Source organism: Pungitius pungitius, chromosome 17 (assembly GCF_949316345.1).
Source record: "Pungitius pungitius chromosome 17, fPunPun2.1, whole genome shotgun sequence".
Taxonomy (NCBI): domain Eukaryota; kingdom Metazoa; phylum Chordata; class Actinopteri; order Perciformes; family Gasterosteidae; genus Pungitius; species Pungitius pungitius.
In genome coordinates, this window is record NC_084916.1 from 13,174,767 (window position 1) to 13,199,260 (window position 24,494).

At 45.9% G+C, this 24,494-nt stretch overlaps 1 protein-coding gene across 1 annotated transcript; it reads left to right on the forward strand.

Annotated features, from left to right (window-relative positions):
• The first annotated feature begins 7,203 nt into the window (after positions 1-7,203).
• On the forward strand, positions 7,204-24,490 carry rims3 (regulating synaptic membrane exocytosis 3). Its single transcript, XM_062558278.1, has 6 exons — positions 7,204-7,516; positions 18,013-18,154; positions 18,232-18,344; positions 18,941-19,042; positions 19,136-19,275; positions 19,773-24,490. The coding sequence occupies exons 1-6, from the start codon at positions 7,246-7,248 to the stop codon at positions 19,983-19,985; spliced, it is 981 nt and encodes a 326-aa protein (XP_062414262.1). The 5' UTR covers positions 7,204-7,245; the 3' UTR covers positions 19,986-24,490.
• The last annotated feature ends 4 nt before the right edge of the window (positions 24,491-24,494 follow it).

Here is a 24,494-nt window from a genome sequence, read left to right on the forward strand (position 1 = left end):
AGTCTCTGCTCACATGCACACACATACTTATCTAAAATTGATAGCCAGAAAGGGCAAAGGCAAAGTCCAATGCAGCCCACCCACACAGACTCTCATTCGCACACACGCACACACACACACAACAACACTGTGTGTAGCTGGGCCCTGCTGTGCCTGGTCTTCTTTAAAGAAGCGGCACCTTTTTTTTGTGTGTCTGCGTGTGCTGTTGTGTGCACACTTAGACAACCGTCTGCATGGCACAATCCTCTGGCCACCTAGCGTGGATCATCAAAGAAAGCAGCTGTGATTGGTTGATAATACGTGCCTCTTTTCCTAGTTCAAACTAATGAGATTCTATTGTCTTTTTCTGGATTATTTTGCATGTTCATAATCAAATAAAAAATGAGGGTCTCTTTAAAGTTATGTTTTGAATTACACAGTCGGGAGACCATCCGGTTGAATGCTGCCGGGCTTTTACCGAGCTGTGTTGGACTCTGCAACGGCAGTCTCCAGAAAATCAATTCCACTCGACACCTGATATGTGTGTAAAGGCTGCTGCTGCACCCAAAGGTGACCTCCATCATGCGCACGAGACTCCCTCCCTGTGAACCCGAAACCCATCTACGGGGCTGAAAGAGGTTCTACAAAAGAAAAGCGGATGTAAATAGAGGACCGTACTTCACCATACTATGCGTCAAAAAAATCTGTAGCTGTCCAACTATGTCACCGTGACTCCAAGGGATGGTGCTGGATGCAGGAAGAACAACAGATTCAACACAGACATTGACAACAGTGTTGCAAAATGCAGGCATTTTACCGAGTAGAATGCAGGCATTTTGCAATACTTCATTCAAACTTGGGGTTTACACAATAATAACACCAACTAATTTTCATTCTGTTGTTGCAAAAGACCAGCCGATCAGTATACACTCAGTGATGAAAACCAATCCAAAAATGAGGTCACATACATGAAAGGAAGATGAGAGAGTAAACATTGAAAACCTCCGATGGATGTCTTAAAAACATTAGCGGGGAGAAGGAGAGAGAGAGAGAGACGCAGCTCTTATCTCGCCCTCCCTCAGGATCTGACTGAGTGCCGATGCACACGTTCCTCCCGGAGGTCTCGCACTGCGTGAGACGGGGGGGGGGGGCGGAGACCTCCAGTTTGACCCTGTTCCCAAAAGCCTGTTGCAACTCCCACTTCAGCCCCGAGCTGGAACCCGGTGATCCCGGCGGGGTAAGTGGTGTGAGGGACAGTGTGCTACTCTTCCTCGGGGGCCCACCCTGCCAGCCGCCGCGAGTCAGGGAGTCTCTCCCAAGTCTCCTCCATCACGAACCCTCTTAACCCACTTTCATTCCAGTACAGCCACTTCGGCTCTTTATCTTTCTATTTTCTGCCCCCCCCCCCCTGGCTGCTGCTGCTGACGCAGAGTCTTTGCCGTCCTTCTTTTGATGACGATGAAAACGAGAAGAGGGCACAAAGAGAATTGTTCAATGCCGGACGCCGGATGTGGGGGGGGGGGGGGGGTAGATGCCAGGTGGTTAGCGTGTTTCTAATCTGCTCCGTGGTTTAATGCTCCGTCAGATTCTGCTGTAGAAATGTTGCTGTCTGCCATGATCTCTGCAGTAATTTGCAACCTTTGCGAGTACCATATTTTCATAACCACCGGCCATTACAGTCCAGGCTACAAGATGAAGAGCCAAGTTGAAGAAGAAACGTAACTACCCTTTTAACGATTCATAATTTAAAAACGATAAAGAATGTTAAACGAGTTAAAAGATTTAAATTTTAAGTACTTTCTAAGTTTCACATTTATGCTGATCACTGTTTTATGAAACAGATCAGCAAAAAAAAAAATCAGCTGTGTAAACCATTTTTCTCTTATTGGGGAAAAGAGGTCATAATCACGGGGCCTATTAACATGATGTAGTTCACTTTTAACGCGTTGATGCAGGAAAACCCAACCAGCCGTGGTTCTGGTGTCATAATGTCGTGTCTAATTCGAGTACCGTAATCAGTTCTGTAATCAGGTTTTATCTGCTATTTACCTTCCTGTGCGTGTGCCTTCCTGGTAAGCAGCAGAGACCTTTACCTGGCAAGACGTCATGGCTCATTCACCTCTTTGTGTTTACGTTCATTGTTGGTTACAGGTGTGCGTTGCAAATTCTAACTGAGCATTTCGATACAAAATTAATCTTTTAAACAACCTCAGACAGTTTTTTTTTTGCCCTTTTTGAATTGTAGCCAATGCAACGTGATTCATGCAATCAGGCTGAGAACACAGTGTGATGGATTGGATTTATGTCCGCTGTCACAAGGTGATGCCCACAGAGCGACTAAATGAATCACCTCATTAAAGATTATATTGGATAAAACGTTAGATTGGGCCAATAGGTGAGGTAAAGCTAAAACTCCCCTCTCTGTCCGGTTCACGGCTGTTGGCATCTTATTCAGGTGTGTGTGTGTGTGTATGTGTGTGTACGGGGCATTAAATTACTCTGGACAGTGTGAAATGGGAAATTTGTGAATATCTTATGGAGATTTGAGCGTATCTGGTCTGTTTATCCTCCCGATGCGCTCTTCTGTCTTTGCCAATGTGATGAGAAGAGATCAAATCTGAGCCTCTGTGTCCCGCTGAAGACTCGGGTGTAAATTCAAGTTCATCGGCCAAGTTCAATGTTTCAGCTTCCTCTCCCGCCACTCTGGCACGAACATTCAGTCCAGCATGTGTGTGTGTTTGCACTACGCTGGCTCGCTCTGAGTGCGATTTCTGTGTGTGATCCATTTGGCTCTCAGCCGGCCCACCAGCCTGGCACTCTTTACTCCGTCTGTGTGTGTGTGTGTGTGTGGCTGCAAAGCCAGCCTTCTGTTTTCTCGCCTAAAGAGAGCTCTTATGATCAGAGAGATGCATCAACACACTCACAAAAATACAAACACACACATAACACCGGGTCCAACGCAATGGCAGCAGGTGCCGGGCCGACTCATACAGTACCACGATCTGGGCTGTATCCATGGCAGCCTCCGCAGGAAGTGCGTTACAGCTCCTGCCCGTTCATGTGCACTGCCGTCAGCGCATTCTCATGTTTTTCATTTTTGCCCTCATTCAAGTTGCATGTACACAACAAGTAGAATCAATCCGATGAGTATATGCATACATAGTAGTAAGATCCACAGATCCACATCCTCCTTAAACCTTATTATTATTATTCAATGTCCTGAAGGATACAGGATACATACATTTTGACAGCAATTACTAGGGACAAATAAAGGAGTCACAGTGTGTGAGACACACACACTAAGAGGTGTAAGTCTCACCTAACCAGTGGGGGTGTGGATGCAAAGTTGTTAACCTTATTGTTAACCAGTAGCTATTAGCTCATTAATTCAATTAAAAACATGATTGTTTCAGCCAGAATGGCTTTAATTAAATGAAAAGTGACACATCGGCTGTTTGTAGGAAACGCATTCAGATAACCACACATCCCAACATCTAATTTAATTTAAATGTCTTGACGTTCGGCCAATGTCAATGATGACTAGTGCTGGTTGATATCGTTCTTTGGGGAAAAACTCATCCTCCAGCAACCACACAAAAATATCAAGTGTGTGCAATAAAAAAAAGAAAGTTAAACCAATGATGAACGAGTTAAAAACAAAAGCGTGTTTGACTTTATATGAATCGCTCTCTGGCGAGACGGTCGGGCTGACAGTAACATCTTCACCATCAGCGTTGCAGCTAAATTGTGGATTAATTAGCTGACCGACGGTGGCGGTGCGGCCTGAGTGAAGGGGGCACTTTAAACCGATCAATTGATGGATCACTCAGCCATATCTAATTACAAGCTTGTTTGCCTTTGTGTTTACGCGATAAAACTGAAAGGTTAGGTCAGCTTCTTTGCATAAGAGTCAAATTGAAAATGGGGAAGCACATTCCGCCGAAATAAGTCGGCTACTGGAGTGGTTAGCGTAGATGCTACAATAGCATCATTTGTACCAGAGGAGGAAAAGGTCCGGAGGAGGCCACCCTCTAGTTGGATCTATGCAGCAGGGGTCCGCGCTGGGCGCCCCCCCAGGTGCTGAGGAGGAGCCGAGCCCCACCAGCGGTTCCGGGCGCAGGGTGATGGCGTGCTGACAGGGGGAGAAACAAATGAGCCCTCAGATGAGAAGTCCAGGGAAGCTGTCAGGCACGTAAATGAAGATGGATGGGCTGCTGGTTGTGCTTTTTTCAATCCAGCAACACACAGCGTGGGGAGTGTGGTGCGGTTGAAAAACAAATGCACGTGGCGTTTCCTTTTCTCTTTTTTTTTAAAATACACAACTATTATGTCCAGCATAATGATAACACCCCTGTTTTTTATTTCATGTTCACTTAATGTTGATAAAGGGTACTCACATTTACTTTTGGTGGTTTGATTTACACGCTCTGTATTTCACACGAGATGGAATCTAAAAGCTGAGATACTTTTTAATGTTATTTTACTTTGATGCATCTATCTTACAAAGTTACAACTAAGAGAAGACATTTAAACCCATGTCTCTCTTGTCAGTGAAGATTATATACAGTACACTTAAGTTCACCCCATTTCTCTTCACACACAGACACACACAGCCACACACAGCCTGAGGATGTCATCATTAAGGGGAGAGTAGGAATGGATGCGTGTCTCAGTAGTTGCCACTGTCCTCGCTCTCTTCTTTTGGCTCTCAATTTATTTCTCACAGATCAGGGCCCGGCTTCCTGCAGTTGTTTCTCATTTTTGCCAAATTCATATTGAAGCATTTTCTCCTCCCAAATCTGACTCCGTCGGTCCTCTCCGTCCTCACAGCTCTCCGTAAGCAGAAAGAATCCACTTGTCTGTCTTCCATCGCCTCCTTCTAGCTGCCTCCCCTGCTTTCGCTGTGTGTTCAAAGCACAGAGACCCCCCCCCCCAGAGAGCTGGAGAGAAGTGTGCATGGGCTGCAATAGAAGAGAGGGGGGCAAGCGGGGGAGAGAGGGAATGCAAAACAAAAAGAAAAGAGGGGTAAAAGCGCATAAAGGCTCAGCTGAATTTCTCCTCTGGTTGGTTTTTCCGCTCCACAGCCGGTCGCTCTGTACAAAGCGTGCCGTGTTCCTCTCGGCTCGTTACGAGGTTTTATTACAAGATGCCCAAATCTTTCCTACATCCGTCTGTTGTGTTTTGGCTCCATAAATTCATGCTAACAGTGAGGGTCAACGACATGTTCTGGGTCCGTAAGCACAACGACTGCCGGGGTGTGACAAAGCAGGGCGCGGACGATGATGCACGGAGACGTCCCGAGCACAGGGAATTACATCTTCAATTCCAAAGTCGCGTTAAGAGCAAATTCTCTGTAGTGCATGTGTATTATTTATGACTTCCCGTCACGGGGGTGAGTGTTTTAGTGGACGAATTTGAGCACTGTTTCCTGCACTTAATGGTGGATTATGTAAAACTGATGTCTTATAGTCACCTGAGTGCAGAGATGGCATTCAGAGGCAAAGCGAGCTGGGAAATAGGTCTATGCAGGAGATACAAAAGAAAACTCCATTAGGACTAAAGTAGGTAAAATGCTTTATTTTGTAAATATTGTTTTAAAAGTCAGATAAGATAAACCACACTCAGAACAGGAAGGATATACACATTATGAAGATAGGAAAACATCTCAAAATCTGAATTCAGAGCAGGAACAGTTCAAGATTCACTTTGGGTTTCCAACAAAATCTCAGAGAGCAGAAAATTAGGGAAAGATGTGTTTAAGGCAACGATCACAATAAACAATGAAAGGTTTACTAAAACAAACCTCAACTGCAACAAATTAAGTGAAGCAAAGGGAGTGAAGATACAACAAGAGACAGAAGGTTAAACTGGCCGTTTGGCTCGGGGCTAAAAAGCAAACCTTGACATTATAAATATTTCAGTTTTTACAGACCATAACCTCATGAGTGCCGCACGGCTTCACTTGTGTGTCGCCATGTGCGTGTTATAACGCAGTGTTTAGAGCATAATTTGTTGCGGTTTATAATAGCCTCATGACACAAATGGCATATTCTTCTTGACATTAGTGGTAAACACAGCCAGACAATTTCTGATCGATCTTGTAGCTTTTCTTACGGCGCAGTCAAACCTTCAAATCTGTGCAGTACTTTTGGGACGGATGCCTACAAAACGTGACGTAACGTTCCTATGGTCCTTACCTGTAGCAGCTTGGGTTAGTTAGCAAACGTACGCAGGCAGACTAGACAGATGATAAATATACTAAATGTTATATGCGATAAACATTGGTATATTTTACATTGTCATTGTTGACATCTCAGCTTAGGGATGTCGCCTGTGTAAAGCTTCACAAAGCTGCCAGCATGGCTGTTGACTCTGAAATGTGCACATGAAGCGTGGTGCATCTGAAGTTTAGCAGCCGCGCCGGACTCCCAGCATTTAACATTTCCTTGCAAAACGCTGCAAAAATACCGCAACGCTGTACTACACAGAAGTCATATGGTGTGACTTAAGTATGGAGGAAAGAAAAACAATGCGTGTGAAAGGATGTTGGACACTGAGCGTCTTCATATTTAATGTGCCCCATGGCTGTGGATTTAGCCTCAGCATGATCACTCTGAAGTTGGGGATGAGAAGGGGACAGGAGAGAAGGAGAGCAGGGGGGGGGGGGAGTTTCGACCTGTCGCATCAGGAGAAGCGCAGCTGCAAATAATCCAACCAACGATGGCTGCGTGATGGCCCTCTGTCCCTCTTATATATATATATATATATATATATATATATATATATATATATATATATATATATATATATATATCGAAGCCATCATTGAGTTATTATTATTAAAAAAACTCCTTCTCTTAAAAAAACTCCTGCTTCTCTCACCGCGTTGTGACAGTCAAAGCTTTGTGAGCCAAAACTCCCCGAGGAGTCAGTCCACCATCAGCCGGAGCCTGTACTTCATCAAAGTGTGTGTCTTAACTCACTTAGAACAGTCCGCCACGTCCTCGTCCTGCAGAAGCGCCGGGGAGCCGGAGCACTTCTCAGATCTTCGCTCTCTTTGTTTGTCTTTCATGGCTGTAAAATGTCCTTCCATCGGGTCCTGTCCTTCAAGCTCTCCTCTCTACCTCCACTTACACCTGAACGTCTGTTTTTTGTATTCTCCTCTTTCCCCCTCCTCAGGCCTCGCTCCATCTATCTCACCCCATTCCCTGCCCCCCCCCCCCCCCACGCCTCTCCTCCCCAGCCCCCTTCCAGCTGTGTGGGACCATGATGCTCAGCAGCTCCGTTGTGGAGGTTCCCAGCCCGGGCGGGATGGGCGGCCTCAGCGGGCTGAGCGCGGCAGCGGCTCGGAACGTGGTGCGCTCCTCCAGCATCTCGGGCGCCATGTACGGCCTGGAGAAGAGCCCCGGCGGCGGGGCCCCGGACTCCACCTCGCTGGCCGGCAACAAGAAGCGGCGCTGCAGTCTGGGCGCCAAGATGGTGGCCATCGTGGGGCTGTCGCAGTGGAGCAAGAGCACACAGCAGCTCCACCAGCAAGGTCGGTCAAGAGTTCGGAGTTGGCTCTGATAACAATCTGGTTTTCTTCATATTAGATTGAATTTGAGCCTAGATTGAATTCTTGCAATGCAATTAAATTCCTTCCTCATCTTTCAGTTGATAACAAGACATTCCGCTCCTCCTTCCACTATATTGGACCTTTTCAGAATGCTGCAGAGTTTGTTGCTTCCTGCTTTGTGTAGCAGGCTGGTTACGCAACCAACATCAAAATTGAACCTTTTTCATATCCTTAGTTTGAAGTTGTTTCATAACTCCAGAAAAATTCATGCTACTTGATGCTAATGTCCCGATTTCCTCGTAGGAAAGTGACTCCCTGCAGCTTTCGGTGATCTGAACGTTTGAGAATAAACATAACAACACCAGCTCGGACCTGGTGACCTTTTTGGGGTGGGCAGGCGGGCGGTGAACTCGGGGTCACGTGCACATTCACATGCACGCACGCACACACACTCACTCAAACACGGTATCATTATCTTGCATCATTACCCGTTTTTGTCTTTTCCCAATGCTGCTAAAGCACACAACACCACACGCACAGCTGACACTTGTCAGATGGGGGTAGAGCTGTCGATCTTTCCCCAACGGGGTCTTTCATGTCTCTGCGTTCGTGCCGAGGACGACAGCACAATGGAGTGTGGATGAAGAGGTTTGGGGGGGGGGGGGGGGGGGGGGGGGGGGGGAGGAGACGAGTTGTGTGTCTAAATTTAGATGTTCTCAGCTGCCAGAAGAACACCTCGTGCACCGCGCTTTCCTTTTGCATCTGTATCACGTCTTGTGAAGGCGATTTTTATCTTGAGATCCTGTATGATAGTTTTCCTGGAACCCAGGGGGGGGGGATAACACTGGATTTGGATCTGGACTTATCGGCCTGAGCTTAGGTTAAGTTAAGGTATTTGTACTTGAGGATCAAAAGTAAGGATTAATCCAACCCTGTTTTAAACTTTCTCAGGTAGGCTTTAATGTGGCTCCTTTGAGATTATATCCAGCCAACAACAGCCCGGTGACCAACAAAGTTGTTGTGTCTGGCTGACCCGGAGAAGCTGAAATGGGCCACCACAATCTCCGCTCTTCTCCCCCTACTTCCTAATTTAGAGGCGGCCCGGTCTGGTCAGCTGTCACCGCTCCGCGTCCCCAGTGACACCCGCATCGATCGGTCGACGCCCAGGTGCCGGTTCCGTTGCTCAGCTCGGTCGATCCCCTAACAGCCGACAAGCCCCCGTTTGGATTGGTCCCCTGAGATGTGTGAGGGAACTAATATGGATCAAAGGTGTAGAAAAGTGTGTGTGTGGGGGGGGGGGCACAAAAGGAATGCATTCTGCTTAACAGGGGAAACGACCATCTGTCTTGATGACGTTTGTTGGATTGTATTGAATTCTTTCAACTTTTCGATATCAAAACTCTTATCAGTCTTTCATCTGGATACTAATGTTTTTATCTACTCTAAATAGTGGGATTTACACGTAATATTTAAAACTAAATGAAGGGAGGTTTGGAGAATGACTCGTAAAGTAAAAAGATGGAGTGAAGTGAGCGGAAAACGGGGTAATGTGTCAGCGTCTCACCATTAAAGGGCTATTAGGAGGTAATGTGGTTATGCTGTTGTTATTGTGTCACAGTTCCTGCAGGGTATGTCAGATCTACCCGTGATCAATTATGTGAATTGGATCGAGTCAATTTCCCGCTATCGTCAGAATCTGTCCCGCTGAACTCTTATGCAGACGGGGACGTTTTTCTGAAGGGGAGACTTGGTGCTTTCTCCGTCTGCATTCACAGAGTAAAGTCTTTTCATCAGGGGTTCCTAGTTGGGTTTTGCAAATTCTGATTTTGTCTGATCCGGCCCTTTCATAGAAGTCCTCATGTGGGGTGAAACTATAATGGAATACTAACGCACCAAAACCTGCAATGACATTATTTAATAGCTCACTCTACAAAAACATCGGTAAACGTCTGCACACATGTTGACTTTCGATGTCCAGGGCTAGAAGGAAGAAGACAGCTACTCAGTTTACAAACTTATTCCAAACCAGTAAAAAGACCAATCTTCATCAGATTACAGCGGGTTAATCCCTAAATGACATTCCCGCCAATCCTTTCCTTCTCTTTTACCCTCGTTGTTAACCTCTTAACACTGACTGCTCAAACGCGATTGGTCAATACTAAATGCTCCCAGTGCCTAGATCTTGTCCTGTTGCCTCCAGAATTTACTTGACTGCAGAAACTGTTTAATTAATGTTACATGTTTAGATTCTTTTGATATAGGCTATTTCCACGCATTCCTACAAGGATGCTGTTTGTTTTCCCTCCACATCAAACCCCAGTTTTCCTCACGTAACTCCACTCACAGCCCCGACTCCCTGTGTGCGCTTGTCTCATTATTCAGTCTTTTGTAACAGGCAAGTATCCAGGATGGCATTTTGATCTATTTATTACTCGCTATAATTGGTATCGGTGAGTCACTCCTCCGCCGAGCGCGTCCTCGTCTCCTCGTTTTTGGTTCATCCTTGACTGAAGACAGGCCTCAGCGCAGCGTCCCTCGGCTCCCCGTCAGCCTGCACAGAGCGGCGCGGCTCGCAGGGAAACGAGCGCCTCTGACGACGAGAAGGTGGCTCACCATGGGGGGGTGTTAGAAACCGCGCGTCTGCATGGGGCCCTTTTTATGTTCCATTCAGTGCACTAAACCCCCTTCCTAGGGCCCGTTGTCTTTACTTTCTCAACTTACTTTTTCAATCTACTTTTATTTAAATCTTTCTGGCTAGTGTTTGTGTTTCTGAGGCGCTGGAGATGCTGTCGTCAATAAACCAGAGCCACGGGAAGACAAACAGACGCAGCGGAGGAGAGTAGCGACGCGGCTAGAGAATCCTTGTTAGTTTGCACGTTGAACTGATTCCAGCTTTGTCCTGAGACCAGTTGCAGATGCATTTCTGAGTGTACTGTTGTCAAACAAATCTCTGAGTTGGCCCGACTGGAGCTTTGGTCCCAGCTCGGAACAATATGCTTATATTACTCATAAATCGTGATATCGTAAGAGCTTCAGTGCTTTCTCTCTTAAGCTCACGTTAGCCTACACCTTTGTTTATTACCGATAAGCAGAATGAGGGACGCGCTGATACTGTGCAACTGTTGACGGGATAATGTTTAGCTAAAACTCTGCTTTGATCAGTTTGCCTTAACTACACGTGAAAGGTCCTCGTAGTTCCAGAAATACTTGCCATAAATTGCTCCCCATGTTGAAGTAGCTCTGTACAGGCCGATGTGATGCAGATAGTAGATGGATATGGATAACAGTTTTAACATAACATGTCAAAAGTCACATTAGCGATAGATCCTTTCTAGTCTAGAAATTGAATGTTGCCATAAGGGATAATCCTATTCCTCATGATTGAGTGTCTTAGTGATGTTTTAGACCAGTTGAAGGTCCCGGAACAGTTTGCCCTCTGGTTGAAAACAGCAGGCTTCTGTGCGTCTCCGAGGCCACAGAATGGATCCGTCATTTTAGCCTTCGGGCTCCCAGGGTGACTCACACTGGTGTCCTACTTCTGCCTCTGTGTCTTGAGTCACGGCAGCACACTTCAGGAATTTTTGGCAGAGACATTTTTAGAGGAGCTTACAGTGATCAGAACCCCTTTGAGGAGAAATTCATCCCCTAAAGAGAATTTCTCACATGTCGTGACAGCTCAGGAAAAAAAAAAGGCTTTTGAACAAAAATGAGCCGAAACAAAGAGGAGGATTTTTAGAGTTGTGAGAGTCTTCCGATCACCTGAACTGTGGCAACTGATTTCATAATAATAGCTGTTTCACAGCATTACCACACACATGATGGGTATTCATACTCTTTATTACCGGACAGAACCCCCCCCCATGAGCCTTTGGAGCTGCTGTTCTCAGGTGAGCTTTCTGCTCTATTGTCTCCCTCGTCCAGACCTCCTTTGAAGCATATTGAGACCGTAGCTCTGCAGACACATGCAAGCTGAAACTGTACTCGTGTCTCTAAAAGCTTTTCTGTCCCCCGGCGGTGCTTTTAGGAGGCTACCGAAACACCAGCCGCGCTGACCCCGTGGTCGGTTACTCTCCGTTCTTTTCTGCCGCCCCATGCTCAACCTCTTTGTGGTTCCTCCAGCTCACCGACGTCTTCCTTCCATCTATCTTTTCCTAATATCGCCCACCGACTGCTCCGTGCCGTATTCTTAGCCGGTCGGATGGAGGACTGTTCAATTGTGTGCGTACAAATCCACGTCTACATGAAACAAAGTTTTGAAATTGTGAGGCACTGAACCCTCGATCCAAGGTAACCTTTATACAAGTTGTTTGTGCTAAGCTAAACTGCCTTTGGCCATTCTCTCCAATTGCCAATCTCCTCAAGCCATCTAATAAGCACATTTCCCAAGATGTTCCTTTTGACAGCAACAACTCCGCTCATGGAGTCGCCGTTTCAGAACCAGATCGGGTGTAAATTCTCATAGATGTCAGCGGGCTTTTAGCTGATCTGGCGAACCATACTAATAGAGTTTAGCAACCAGGGTCGAAAATGAGCAATAGCACTTATTTCGCACCCCCACAAGGCTTTAACGGTCATTAAGTGGCAGTGTGTGTCACCGAGCTCGCAGTGTGTAAAGGTGAGTCCCCACACAGCGTGCATTGATGAAGGATTGTGTGTAAAAGCTGTACCCTGTAATTAGGGTATCACATCTACACACACACACACAGTTCTTCAGCCATGAGAACGTACAGATGTAGTTCTAAATCTCTGTAGACCATGGTGGCTGCACTGCAGAAAACATTGACTGAATAGCATTTGCTTGCTTTGTATGGTGAGATCATTTTGTGGATGTATGTCTATGGAAGGTGTAGCTCAGCGCTCAACTGTAGAAGGAAGGCTTTGTGAAATCTTAAAATGCTTTCTAGCCATTGGACTCGTCCCTTCCTTCTCCTCTGCTTCTCCTGTATAGATTGTTTGGTCATCGAATCCGCCCATCGGCCTCCGAGTTGAGTAATCAAGAGGAAATTACATCTGGATTGGATTACTCTTTTCCTCATTGTAATTAATTGTCATTAGACAGGAGTTTGTGTGGCATATTAACTCGTGACAGACATCCTGCCGTACAGGAGAGGTTTTAGATTTCTAGAAATCATTTCCTTTGCGGTGCTGAGAAAGGCTAATCGCATTGCACTGACCTCTCCCTGGCTTATGTCCCTGGCGGAGCTGTTAATGTCCCTGTCACACAAACTGCCAGTGCGCACAACAGGAGGAGATTAGTTTTGTTTATCTCCCACGAGTTATCACTAAAGACAGAATAACACTTAGGATACTAAGCTCCACTTAACTCCTCCACCACGTGCATTTGTTTTCGCATGCTCTCTTAGACTTGAATGACTGTCTGAGCAGAGTGGACTGCAGTCTCATAAATGGCGGAATAATAACGGTCGTCTGATTTCATCAACTTCAGGGCAGGTCTGGCTGTTTCCCGCTTGTTTCCAGTATTTATTCCACGCTGAGCCATCTGGCTTCAGCTTCACAAGCGAGTAACGGGAGCCTCGGTGATCTTCTCATCTCAATCCGCTCATTTTCCAAAATGTCCAACGATGCCCTTTAGCACTCTGTTAGCCTGCCCCTTTAACGGGATTGTGTGGGTGGGATTTTGTGGCCAAGCTATTTATCAATTGTCGTCAGAATCCAATTAAATTGCTGAATCGTGATTGGATCGCTTAAGCAAGTGAGAAAAACCGTTTGAACTAATTAGGCCCCTCCCACAACAAAGTGGTCTGAAAAGCCAGCGTACAGAAACATCTCATATAAAATAACCAAAACAGGTCTAAAATGGACAGAAAATAGTGTGAAGAGATGGGGCTGGGAGGTATTCAACCATTTCACTTACCATGTAAATGTTTCACACACCGTCACATAGCCGGTGTATAGCCGCAACAACTGATATTTCTCTTGAGCCGTCAGAGCAGCTCGTCTTATGTTTATAGAGATTGAGTCATAGTTTAACACTTAACAATTAATAACCCACATCAAGCACTTTTTAACAGAGTAAAACACCACGACACAATAGTTTGTGACACATAAACGATTTGTAACACTAATAATTGTACATTTATAAAATTACCCCCCTGAAAGGCATGCTGGGTACAGCTCGCCCACTATCACAACCAACACACCAGGGGAGCTGTGTCTGTTTGGAGGCTTTAGGTTTTGAAGGAAAAATAAAAGACTTAAATGAACGGAAAAGGATTTATTGCGAAGTCGAGCCGCTGGTATTGCCTCTGGTGCCAAAAGTAGCAGCCACAGCAGCTGAAAAGCACGCTAACAAGCTAACAAGCTAACTCGCTGACAAAAAAGTGACACCGTCAGAATCGTACAAAATACAGCGATATAAATTTGCCCAATGTTGAGGTCAAATTGCATTACCCATGATAAGAAGGCAGTTGAAGACAGATTTGATTCAATGGATGTCAAAAACTGAACCTACCTTTTTATTATTTTTTTTTTACCATAATAAACATTGTAAACTTGAGTTTACGATATAAATCACTAGTTTGAAGTCTTCTTCATGCAGCATGGTGTCCATTCAGTAGATAATGATCCCATTTAGAGTGGAATAGACCATAAAGCAGGTTGCACTTTAGGACCTTGGCATCGTCCTGTCTGGGCGTTGTCCCGTTTTTGTCTTACAGCTGTGACATCTCCACACCTTTCATGAAATGAGAGATATCTGGAACATTTTGAGTCACCTAAAAATAACTTTGCTCCCCCTTTTTAGGGTGACTGGCAAAATTCTAAACTGGAGGCTTCAAAACCAGAGTTTACAAACCAATGGGAAATATTCTGTCTCTGTTATGAACATGTTTGAAGCTTTAAAAGATTTAGTATCTAGCTTTATAAGATAAATATATAAAGTGAGACTGAATCGCTGGCTGCAATCTTATGTAACTGAACAACACAGGAATATAGCTCTGAATCACTGATTCATACTTAATCTCTTCCTACTTCTTCGACCCCGAATCTTCCCTTCGTCCAAATTTAGCAAGCGTCCGGCGGGGAAGACACAACAACAGATCTTTCATCTCCAACACTCGTGCTTAGTTACTGTTGCTATGCATGGTGGATCGTTGTCGTCACCGGTGCATCCAATAGGCATGTCGGCGCAGCCAGGGAGTCTAAAAACAGCATTCCATATTACAGCATATAATGAGAAAGGCTTCATCAGTGTTCTCTGCAAATGTCAGAGCAGCTTTAATGTTCTATTACGCGCGCACACATTATACACACAGTGAGAAAAGCCATTTTTCACGTGCCACCGTGCAGCAGTGTGCGGCTCTTTACTGCGTTCTCTGCATTTTCAGCAGTCGCACCTTTCTGCTATTATTTCTGTCCACTGAAGCTATTAATCCACCACTTTCTCCCATCGCACTCGTCTTTCCCTCCGTCCCTCGCTCTCTTTGTTGTGACTGCTAAGCATGCGGCCTGCGCTGACGTTTCAATGAACAACAAGAAAGTTCAGACAGTGCGTCACATTCCTGTGATATCGATAAGCGTGTGTTCTGGGCCATTAGCCGTCGAAGTGATGCCAAAAGGAGGGACTCCATGCAGCCTTGTAACACCAAAAGACACGGTGGAGCACAAGAGCTTACGTAATGTTGTGGAATATCTGTCAGACGTCCTCTAATTACTCCTTCAAGGATGTGTGCGCATGTGATGTTAGCACTGTATAACAAAAGTTGGTTCAACGGGGGAGTAGGGAGGGGAGAATATACGCTAAATAATTGAGATGGGATGGACAGGGGGAAAAGAAGAAAAAAAGAGGTTAGTGTGATAAAGAGTCACGGTCGCCGAAAGACTGGAGAACTTTGAGGAGAATGGGAAATAAAAGTGCAGCAGACTTTGCAAACATATCTGAAGCACATCAGTAGGGACATGTTTGAGAAAAAAGGACATTAAGAGCTGGAAAACAAAGAGCGGTAAAAAACGAATGAAGGAAGAGTGTTGTGAGATCTGATTTTGAAAAGACAGAAGAAAATGAAGTGTAGGATTGAGGAGTGCGACTCACGGAGAGGACAATGCGAGCGAGGAGAGACACAGGGCGAGGGGAAAGGCTTGTGAGCGAACACGCCAGCCGGGGCTCTTGGTGCAATGCAGACGCGTTGCCATGGAAACGAATGGAGGGAAAGCACAGACGAAGAGGAGGAGGAGGGGATTAAATGGGAAGGAAGAGATCACTGTTGTGTGTGTGTGTGTGTGTGTGTGTGTGTGTGCCTGTATGTGTGGATTAGTTTCAGAAGTGGATATGGAGTTGGATGAATAAAGTGCTTGATGAATATGAAGTGGGGATGAATTGGAAGTGGGGATGTCCAACACGTGTGTATTAACACGTAATTTTGACGGATCCACATTGGCGAATACCTTCATCAGACCCACTTATTTGTTAAAGAATGTCCGACAGTTTTAAAGCTGTAATTAAGACCAGCGGGCTCGTGTGGTTTAATCATGAGTCTAGAGGAGCTCAGTTCACAGCAGTTCGTCCTTGTGTCTGCTCAAAGTGCAGGCGCTCTGATGAAATGTTGCCCCTATAAATAAGAACGTAAAGGGATGGGGGATGAGGCTGTCGCCATAGCGCCATTTGTCTCAGGTGGCTTTGTCTGGGTCCAGATCTGAGGGCGGGGGGTTGTCATGGCAGCAGTAGGCCATGGAGTTTGTCTGGATGTGATGCTGCAAACATACACACGCATGCACACACGCTCTTTCTCTTTCTCACACACAGACATACACAGTCTTGACTGCAGGATTATAAATAGAAGGCAGCATCCCTCCTCTCATGTCCAACACCTGTGTGACCCCATCATTTTCAACTTCATCTTCAGCCATTTCTTCTCACCACTCATTTCCCTTTGTCCTTCTGCTTTTGTTTTGCTCATCCTTCTCTCCTCTCTTTTCCCCCCCTCTCTCTCCCTGACCCCCAGAGTCTCATCGAGTGGCTTTGTTTGCTATGTGTTCATTGGCGTAGTGAAGGTGAGGATGCGGGGTGTCTGCGGTTGTCATGGCGACGAGATACAGGCACGGTGTGGATGCTTAACAAGCTTGGAGTGGCTCCGCCTAATGAAGTGGGACAGCTGTAACTGGGTGTGTGCTTAACCGACGACAGTACAGCAAGCGCTTGTTAAAAGTCTCCTTTGCCGGCCGTGGGCTCTTGTGGAGGAGAGGTGTTCGACCGCCCATGCAGACACGAGCAGCCCGAGCACGTTGCACTCAAACAGGAGACGTAAATCAGCCAACCGCCATTGACTTGTAAACCTTAAAAAAAGGAAAACGCCGGAGCTGTCTGTAAAAGGTTTCTGACATCGTTAAAGGTCTTCGTAAAGCCGAGTTGTGCCAACACAGGCACCCACGGAGACTCCGTCCCCCCCATTGTTGTTTTTTACAGGCTTTGACTCCACCCAGAGGCCTTTCTGTGTGGAGTCCGCATGTTCTCCCCCGTCTCTGTAGGTCTAGATTAACAACCATACACTCTCACATTCACACACCTACAGGCAATAGGACATGCAAACTCCACAGAAAGGCCGCTGGGTGGTTTGGGTCGCGCACACAGTATATTTATTAATGCTTTCTAGATGATTATTTACTTTGTTTCTGATTTCCCAGAATTCAAGTGGATTTATTTTAATCACATTTGTAAAGCCTGAGCGTGTTTGTGTATCGGTGTAAAGTTCCCCAAGCGTCCTTGGTGAGATATGAGCCCACATCACTCCTTTGGACTTTGTCTGTTTATTGTTGTAAGGAGAGGCGAGACCAATATGGCGAGAGACGGAAGAGACAAACGAATGATCGTCTTCCAAAAAGGGCTCGAGTGCGCTCGAGCGTGCAGCCCTTCCGTGTCACATCCTGAGCCCTGGCGGCACTTTGGACTGCGGCTTACTGCTCTGAACGCGCCACGTCAAGTCACGCAGAGAGGAAGTGTGCCGTTTCTGGGGATAATGCCATGAAAGCTCTCCGGCTCTCCTTCCGTTCTCCCGGAGTCAGCGGAGCCGCAAAGCCCTACCCTCCCCCTAACCTCCCCCCACCCTCCCCTCGGCTCAGTTCGCCACGTTCCTTGAGTGTAGTGTTCCCCTAAAAAAGAATAGATTGCGCCCCGCTTGCAGCGGCCGTTGTGAAACGCGGTCTACCTGTTTCGGACCGGGGCCGGAGTAATACCTGTCAAGGGCAGAGAGGTTTTCCATTAGTGCCGGGACGTCCCAGTGGAAATGACGTTAGATTGCTTTCTTGCCTGGCTGAACTTGCTTCCAAATAAATAGTGGAGATGGGCGTTATCTGGGCTCACCTGAATTTGTCTTTATTTCTTGTAAGTTAAAAAACATGGTCTGCTGGTACTTATCGGATTGCTCTACTGCTTCCTCTGATTATCATGCTTAGTGGATCATCCTGCTGAAAGAATGTCACTTACAGCCGGACCCTGGCGTCTCTTCCTTTTTTCTTCCCCCCAGACGGCGGGACGAAGAAGCTTCGCAGCACCATCCGACGGAGCACGGAGACGGGCATCGCCGTGGAGATGAGGAACCGAGTGACACGGCAGGGCAGCAAGGACTCCACCGACGGCAGCACCAACTCGAACAGCTCCGACGGAACGTGAGTACCCGAAACCAGCGGGCCGTCCACTCATCCACGCGCGGACAGCATCCCTTACTCTGCCTCCGTCCACTCAGGTTCGTCTTCCCCACCACGCGCCTGGGGCCCGAGAGCCAGTTCAGCGACTTTCTGGATGGACTGGGCCCCGCTCAGATCGTCGGCCGGCAAACACTGGCTACACCCTCGATGGGTAAGCCATTCAAGCCGCGGTGATCATCCTCAGGCGTGGTTTGCTTTCTTCCTGCGATTTTTGTGACATTTAATGCACTCGACTCTCTCCGGTGGCCTCGAGCACGAGTTCATACGCGCTCTCACTTCCAGTAACAACAACAACATTACGGTAAAGGCAAGATTTAGGGCTGTTGAACCACGTCTAAACAATCACAGGTAGTTAAAGATGTTCTGCAGGAAGACAGAGACAATAATCTACAACCTAAGACCAAACTGAGATGCGCAGCAGCCTCTAAAAATACCGCACACATTACTAGTGTATTCACTCAGCATGATGATGTTATTCTTGCATGAGATATAAATCTTTCATGCGAAAGGTCATCATCGCTCGCGAGAAACCGCAGAGCACTGCGCTCCGACATACCCGCCGGTGAGGACCTCCCTCACGGCTCAGTGTGGCCCTCTGCAGTTAGATAGCGGCCATCGCAGCATCAGTGAGTCAGGGCTCACGGCGAAGCGCGCTTCACTGAGCACCGCGATGTTTGCAGCTTTTCCTTGGCGGTTCTGTAGGTCTCTGTTCGGGAGAACTAAACGCGGCGTGTTGTGCCTCTACAGGGGATGTCAACGTGGGCATGGTAGACCGAGGAGGGCAGCTGGAGGTGGAGGTCAACCAGGCCAGAGGGTTGACGCCCAAGCCGGGCTCCAAGAACATACCAGGTACCCTGGACTCACTTTGCTTTCTGCGGTCCATCCCTCCATTGACTCGGGCTCTCTGTAAGTGGGGGATTTTCACTTTCACTCCGTCCGCAGCGACCTACGTCAAGGTGTATGTGCTGGAGAATGGCCTCTGCTTGGCCAAGAAGAAAACCAGAGTCGTGAAGAAGAATCTGGACCCCACCTACCAGCAGGCGCTGTTGTTTGATGAGAGTCCCCTGGGCAAAGTCCTCCAGGTATGACAAGTAGACGCAACCACCTGACGGGACTCTTCCGCACTTGTTGTTCTAGCCCAGGACCATAATCAGGACAATTCTATATTCGCTGAGAACAAGCAAATAGCAAATAAGCAGAGGCGTTTGGAAGTAATTGTCACATTAATGATTTACGGCTAAAAGGGCACAAATCAAAGCTTAAAGATATCTTACCGTATTATTAACAATGTACCACTTTGGAATACTTTGTTGTTATGATTGTCCTCAGATTTTGATTCATACTAAATCCTGATCCCACCATTCTCTAAATAAGCCCCGCCCACTTCAAATCAGTTTGGAAAAAGCAGAATATTCTGCTGTGAAATGGCCAAAGCCTTTCTAGAAACTGTGTGTGCATGTAGGTCCTCATTACCAATAGAAAGCCTAATTAAGATTACGTATTTGGGGACGGTAAAAAGGTGTGACATGTACCCACTACTTAGTGTTGCGTGTATAATGTATATTCTTCTGTCCTCTAGGTAATAGTGTGGGGGGATTACGGGCGAATGGACCACAAGTGCTTCATGGGAATGGCCCAGATCCTTCTCGAGGACTTGGACCTGTCCGCCACCGTCAGCGGCTGGTACAAGCTGTTCCCTACCTCCTCTCTGGCAGATCCCAGCATCGGACCCCTCACCAGACGCCTCTCCCAGTCCTCCCTGGAGAGCGCCACGAGCCCCTCGTGCACCTAGACACCTAGTAGGCACCCACAAGCACGGGCACAGGCAGAGTCATGCAGACACGTACTGTATATACACAACGACTAAGTGCAAGACAGGTAGCCATACACGTACACACACACACACACACACACACACACACACACACACACATATATACCCGCGTGCATCGGTGGAGGGTGACACATAACCGTGCAAATACATGATCTCATCCACATGACTACACACACACACACACACACACACACACACTACGTCCACGTACTCGCATTCTACAAAGCAAATTCAACTTGAAGTCGACTTATTTTACCAGAACATGTAGCATTTTTCACCGTCCCATTTTAACATTTCTTACCATGAAACAGCAAATCTGCATTCCAATGTACCAGATTGTGGTGCGACTCATCCCAGGGTCATGTGACCATGATGCCAGTTTCTATGCCCTCTATGCCAAACTAAGGAAAAAAAAAACTTTATTTTTTAAAACCAAAGCAATTGTTATTGTTGTTACTACTATAAGTTGTAGGTGAACTAGTATACAATATAAAGTATGGATATGTAGCAGAGTCAATGACTTAGATGTAATGCAAAAAAAACCGAACATACATTCTACACACATGAGCATAAACATACCAACAGGCTTGAGTAGTCCCACAACGGCTGTTATGTGAGGTAGCAACACTGCTATTCTTTAATTCTTACAGGGCAGAGTTTATATAACAATGTGTGCGTGTAGATATATATCTACATATATCATTATATTTGTAGATATATCTATATATATATATATATATATATATTAATAGATAGCTAAATACTTATTTGTATTTATGTATCGGCTGCACTCTGCATGTTTGCTTGCAACCCTCGTAGAGACATTTTAAAACGCTTAAATCTTCTTATTTTGATCGCCTCGAACCGATGTAGCAGGTATAGCGCCACTTTATTGCTCCGAGCAGGGTAGGAGGGTGGGGCTTTAAGGGTGGGGCTGTCATGGCGATTACAGAGGAAAAGACACCGCTGTCAGACTACATTCGGGATCCTGCCTTCATCTTAGTAGTAAAGGACTGCTGCACAAAGGCTTCCTGGGAAACGTGTCCAGCTTGAGTGCCCCCCCCCCCCCCTTTCCCGCTCCTGTAAAACCAGCACTCAGATGTGTTTGAACTTTCCACCTCACACTCTCCATGGTAACGGTAGGAAGATGGCGAGCGTGCAAACGCAGTGAACAACCTGCCCCCTTTAACCCCGTCTGCGTGGTCACCTTTCTCAGTGTAACCTATCCTGTTGTAAATGTGTCAACTTATATTGAATTCCAGATCATTCTTATTATTTTTTTACAGCTGACTATGTTGCCAGTGTTACTATTGGAGCGGGTTGACTGTTGTGTGCCGTACTTTTACTTGTTTCGGGTGCAACACGTCGATCTTTACATTTCCGTTAGGCAGCGTGTTTGTGTTTTAAGAAGGCACTTTACTGAAATATATTTATGTTTTAAATGACACAGATGCAGGGTTGAGTTCCTGCTTATGTTTATTTGCGCATTCCTGAATATTTTAATTGAATACCAGCATGGAAATGCCATTCAAATGTGTGTGTGTTTTACTAAGGCCCGCTAAGACGACTGGTCACCGCTGTCCCTGATTTTATGACTTAACGCGGAGCATCATAATAAGTGACTTGTTTGCAAAGAACTTTGATATTTTTGCAACATTGGCAGAGTCAAAAGGTAAACTATTATAGAAAAAAATATTTACTACAATGCGTTTGTACATGCAATGTATTTAACCTTTAAAGTTTCTCCTTTAACGTTTACCTCGTACAATCGCCAACGCCACTTTGTTCTCGTCCATTCGAAGCCTTTCATTGGCATTTGCTTCACAAGTCCAACCCGGCGTGTCTTGGTCAGAGTCAGTTGACGCAGCGGCAGAGCGAACTGAGCTACTGGCGTCTCACGCGAGTTGCTTTGAGATGGATATTTTTCGTGATTCTCCTCGGTGGCTCAGAGCCGTTTTGTCAACCCGTCCGTCTTGGGACCAACAGCGAGCCTCGGTCACGGATAAAGACACTGCGGTTGTGTTTCTGGTAGATGTGGGAGAGAGGCTCCTTCTGGGCTATAAATAGCTGGAGCCTGTTTCGGAGCTCACATTTGGTTTCGTCAGCACACTTTCTTCACAAAAAGGGAAACCGAGAAGCACTTTCTCTCGTCGGCACATCAGACAAATATAATTCACATTTAATGCTCTTTAGACTTTGGGTAAAGGGATCTCTGACATTATTGATTTATTTTGGGATGTATACAGGCCTTTTAGAAGATCCATCAAGGTCTGGGTTCCATTTTTTTAACGTTTTGGAGCTATTTAAGCTATATAGATGTATGAAATCATATAATGTACCCTTTTTAGTTTGTCTGTAGTCTTGTGGAGAGCTGGGATTATGTTAAAGCAAAGTACCTACGATACTCCTGGTATTTTCACACTTTCCTTGCGTGCGTGTGAGGATGCCGGGTTCCTTCGAATCCGTTTCGAAACCAAATGGAACGTTTGAATTGGGCACTTTCTTCAAAGTGCAATGTGGATGTTGGTCACTCAGTGAGGTGCATTTACTGCTCTGCTCGACCCGATAATAATGAGCGGCCAGATGTGAGTGAGAGGTATACAGATGTGTAAATATTTATTAAAAAGCAACATGCACCCCCAGTGCAGTGAAGAGAATAGAAGGATCAGGGCTTTGGGATTTGAGCATCGACGACCTCACGTCACAGCGCATTGTGGTAACACGCCGTTAACGTACATTGTCTCTTGCGTAGCCGCTCTGATTTATTCTGACAGTTTTAAAAGAGTTGAAGAAGCACCAGGGTTAAATCCACGTGGAGAACTTTTATAATGCATCTTCAATCAACCCCAACCGTCCCTGGAGTGCTGTGTCGGAAATGTGTTTTATTTTTGTAAGGAGAGAGGTGTTATTCAGAGGAGGAGGAGGAGGAGGAGGAGGAGGAGAGAGTCAGAGGCATAAACCTGCCTTGAGATTCTGTCGTGAAAATGAGGGCTCAGTTTACAATGGCCTTATTTTGTGTAGGAGACATTGCTATCACTATTGTAGCACACAACTGAAAGTTTTGACAAATGTATTTTGCTTGAAATGTACTGAAGTTCTATATGTGTATATGTCTAGTTTTCTGAATGTATTTCCTAATCCTTACACCAGGACGTGTCATTTGGTTGTCCTTTCATTTGCTAAATTTAGTCTTTTTAAAGACTTTCCAGGGACCTCACTTGCATTGGTTACTTTTACCGGATTGTATACCGTATGTCTTATTCTTTGTGTGGTCTTTTTTTTTTTTTTTTTTTAAAAGATCACCTTTGGTTGAAACAAGCATGAGTTCTTTCTGGCCAAATACACGTTTTATTTGATTTTAAATTGCCACAAAGTTTCAGCAGATTAACTTTTAACTCAATTTGATGGAACGTTTTAGAGGATTTTGTACTGAGCTTGAAACGGTTTGCCGCATGGTTACTCTGATGCTTTTCATCTATTTAATCTTCACGAGGGTACGACTGCCATGATATTTAATTATGACAATGACTCGTCATGAAGTCAGTCGCACCCGGTACAACGTCGAAGGAAAGTCATTGAGATGCAAAAATCTTAAAGTAGCATTTATTTAGCCTTCCTCTTTCTGAAAAACAATAACCACTGGCCTCTGTGTCGCTATTTAGAGTCAAACTGTATCGACACAACGGGACAACGAATAACAATTAAAGTTAAAGTCCCATTTTGAAGCACTTGATGTGAGAGCATGTGATGCATTGTGAATAGCTATTTTATGAGCAACACAGTTTGGTTTGGGAGTTTTTAGTGTTGATTATCATTTTTCGAAAGGAGCATGCGTTCCGAATGTCCGTTTAACCGACGTAGCAGCGACACCGCTGAGCCGAGGCTCAAAAGAGGCGCGTTTGTCTTCACCCACGTCCATAAATGTCGGGAAAATCACAGCACAAGTCTCCCCCGGTATCCATTCTGTCCTTTTTTTCTTAGCTGTCCGTCAAACTATATTAAGCCCCCACCCCACCCACCCTCACACGAGCAAAGACAACCCTTAACCCCCAAGCCCAGCAAAGCAGCACGGTTTGCAGCACTGAGGTAGATGTTGGGAGATGGACCTGCAGGAGGACTGAAGCTCTGTTACGTTGGCTCGCTGCTGTCGGTGGGTGATCGGTTGTCTTTTCTTAACCGGGCCTATCAGGCACCCAGATATGATGAAAGGATGCTCACAAGGAGGACAAAAGGGAGCTGGAATTTTATACCTGTGCTTTGTAAATGTTTTCTATGTGCAGTATTTGATAATGTAAAACTGGTATTTTTGTGGTTTGTACGCTGCAGAATTGATAACTTAAGGTGCACGTAGTTTTGTAAGAAAATTGAACCAAACCGAGGGGGAAAATGTTGGGTTCAGAAGCCTGTATTTGCATGCCCTTTGACATCTGGACGTCAAGTCAATAAAGTTTATTTGAATCACAGACA

Coding starts and splice junctions, on each gene's coding strand:
- rims3 (XM_062558278.1), top strand. CDS start 7,246: ATGATGCTCAGCAGCTCCGTTGTGGAGGTTCCCAGCCCGGGCGGGATG. Junction 18,155..18,231: donor TCGAACAGCTCCGACGGAAC/GTGAGTACCCGA, acceptor CCGTCCACTCAG/GTTCGTCTTCCCCACCACGC. Junction 19,043..19,135: donor GGGCTCCAAGAACATACCAG/GTACCCTGGACT, acceptor CTCCGTCCGCAG/CGACCTACGTCAAGGTGTAT.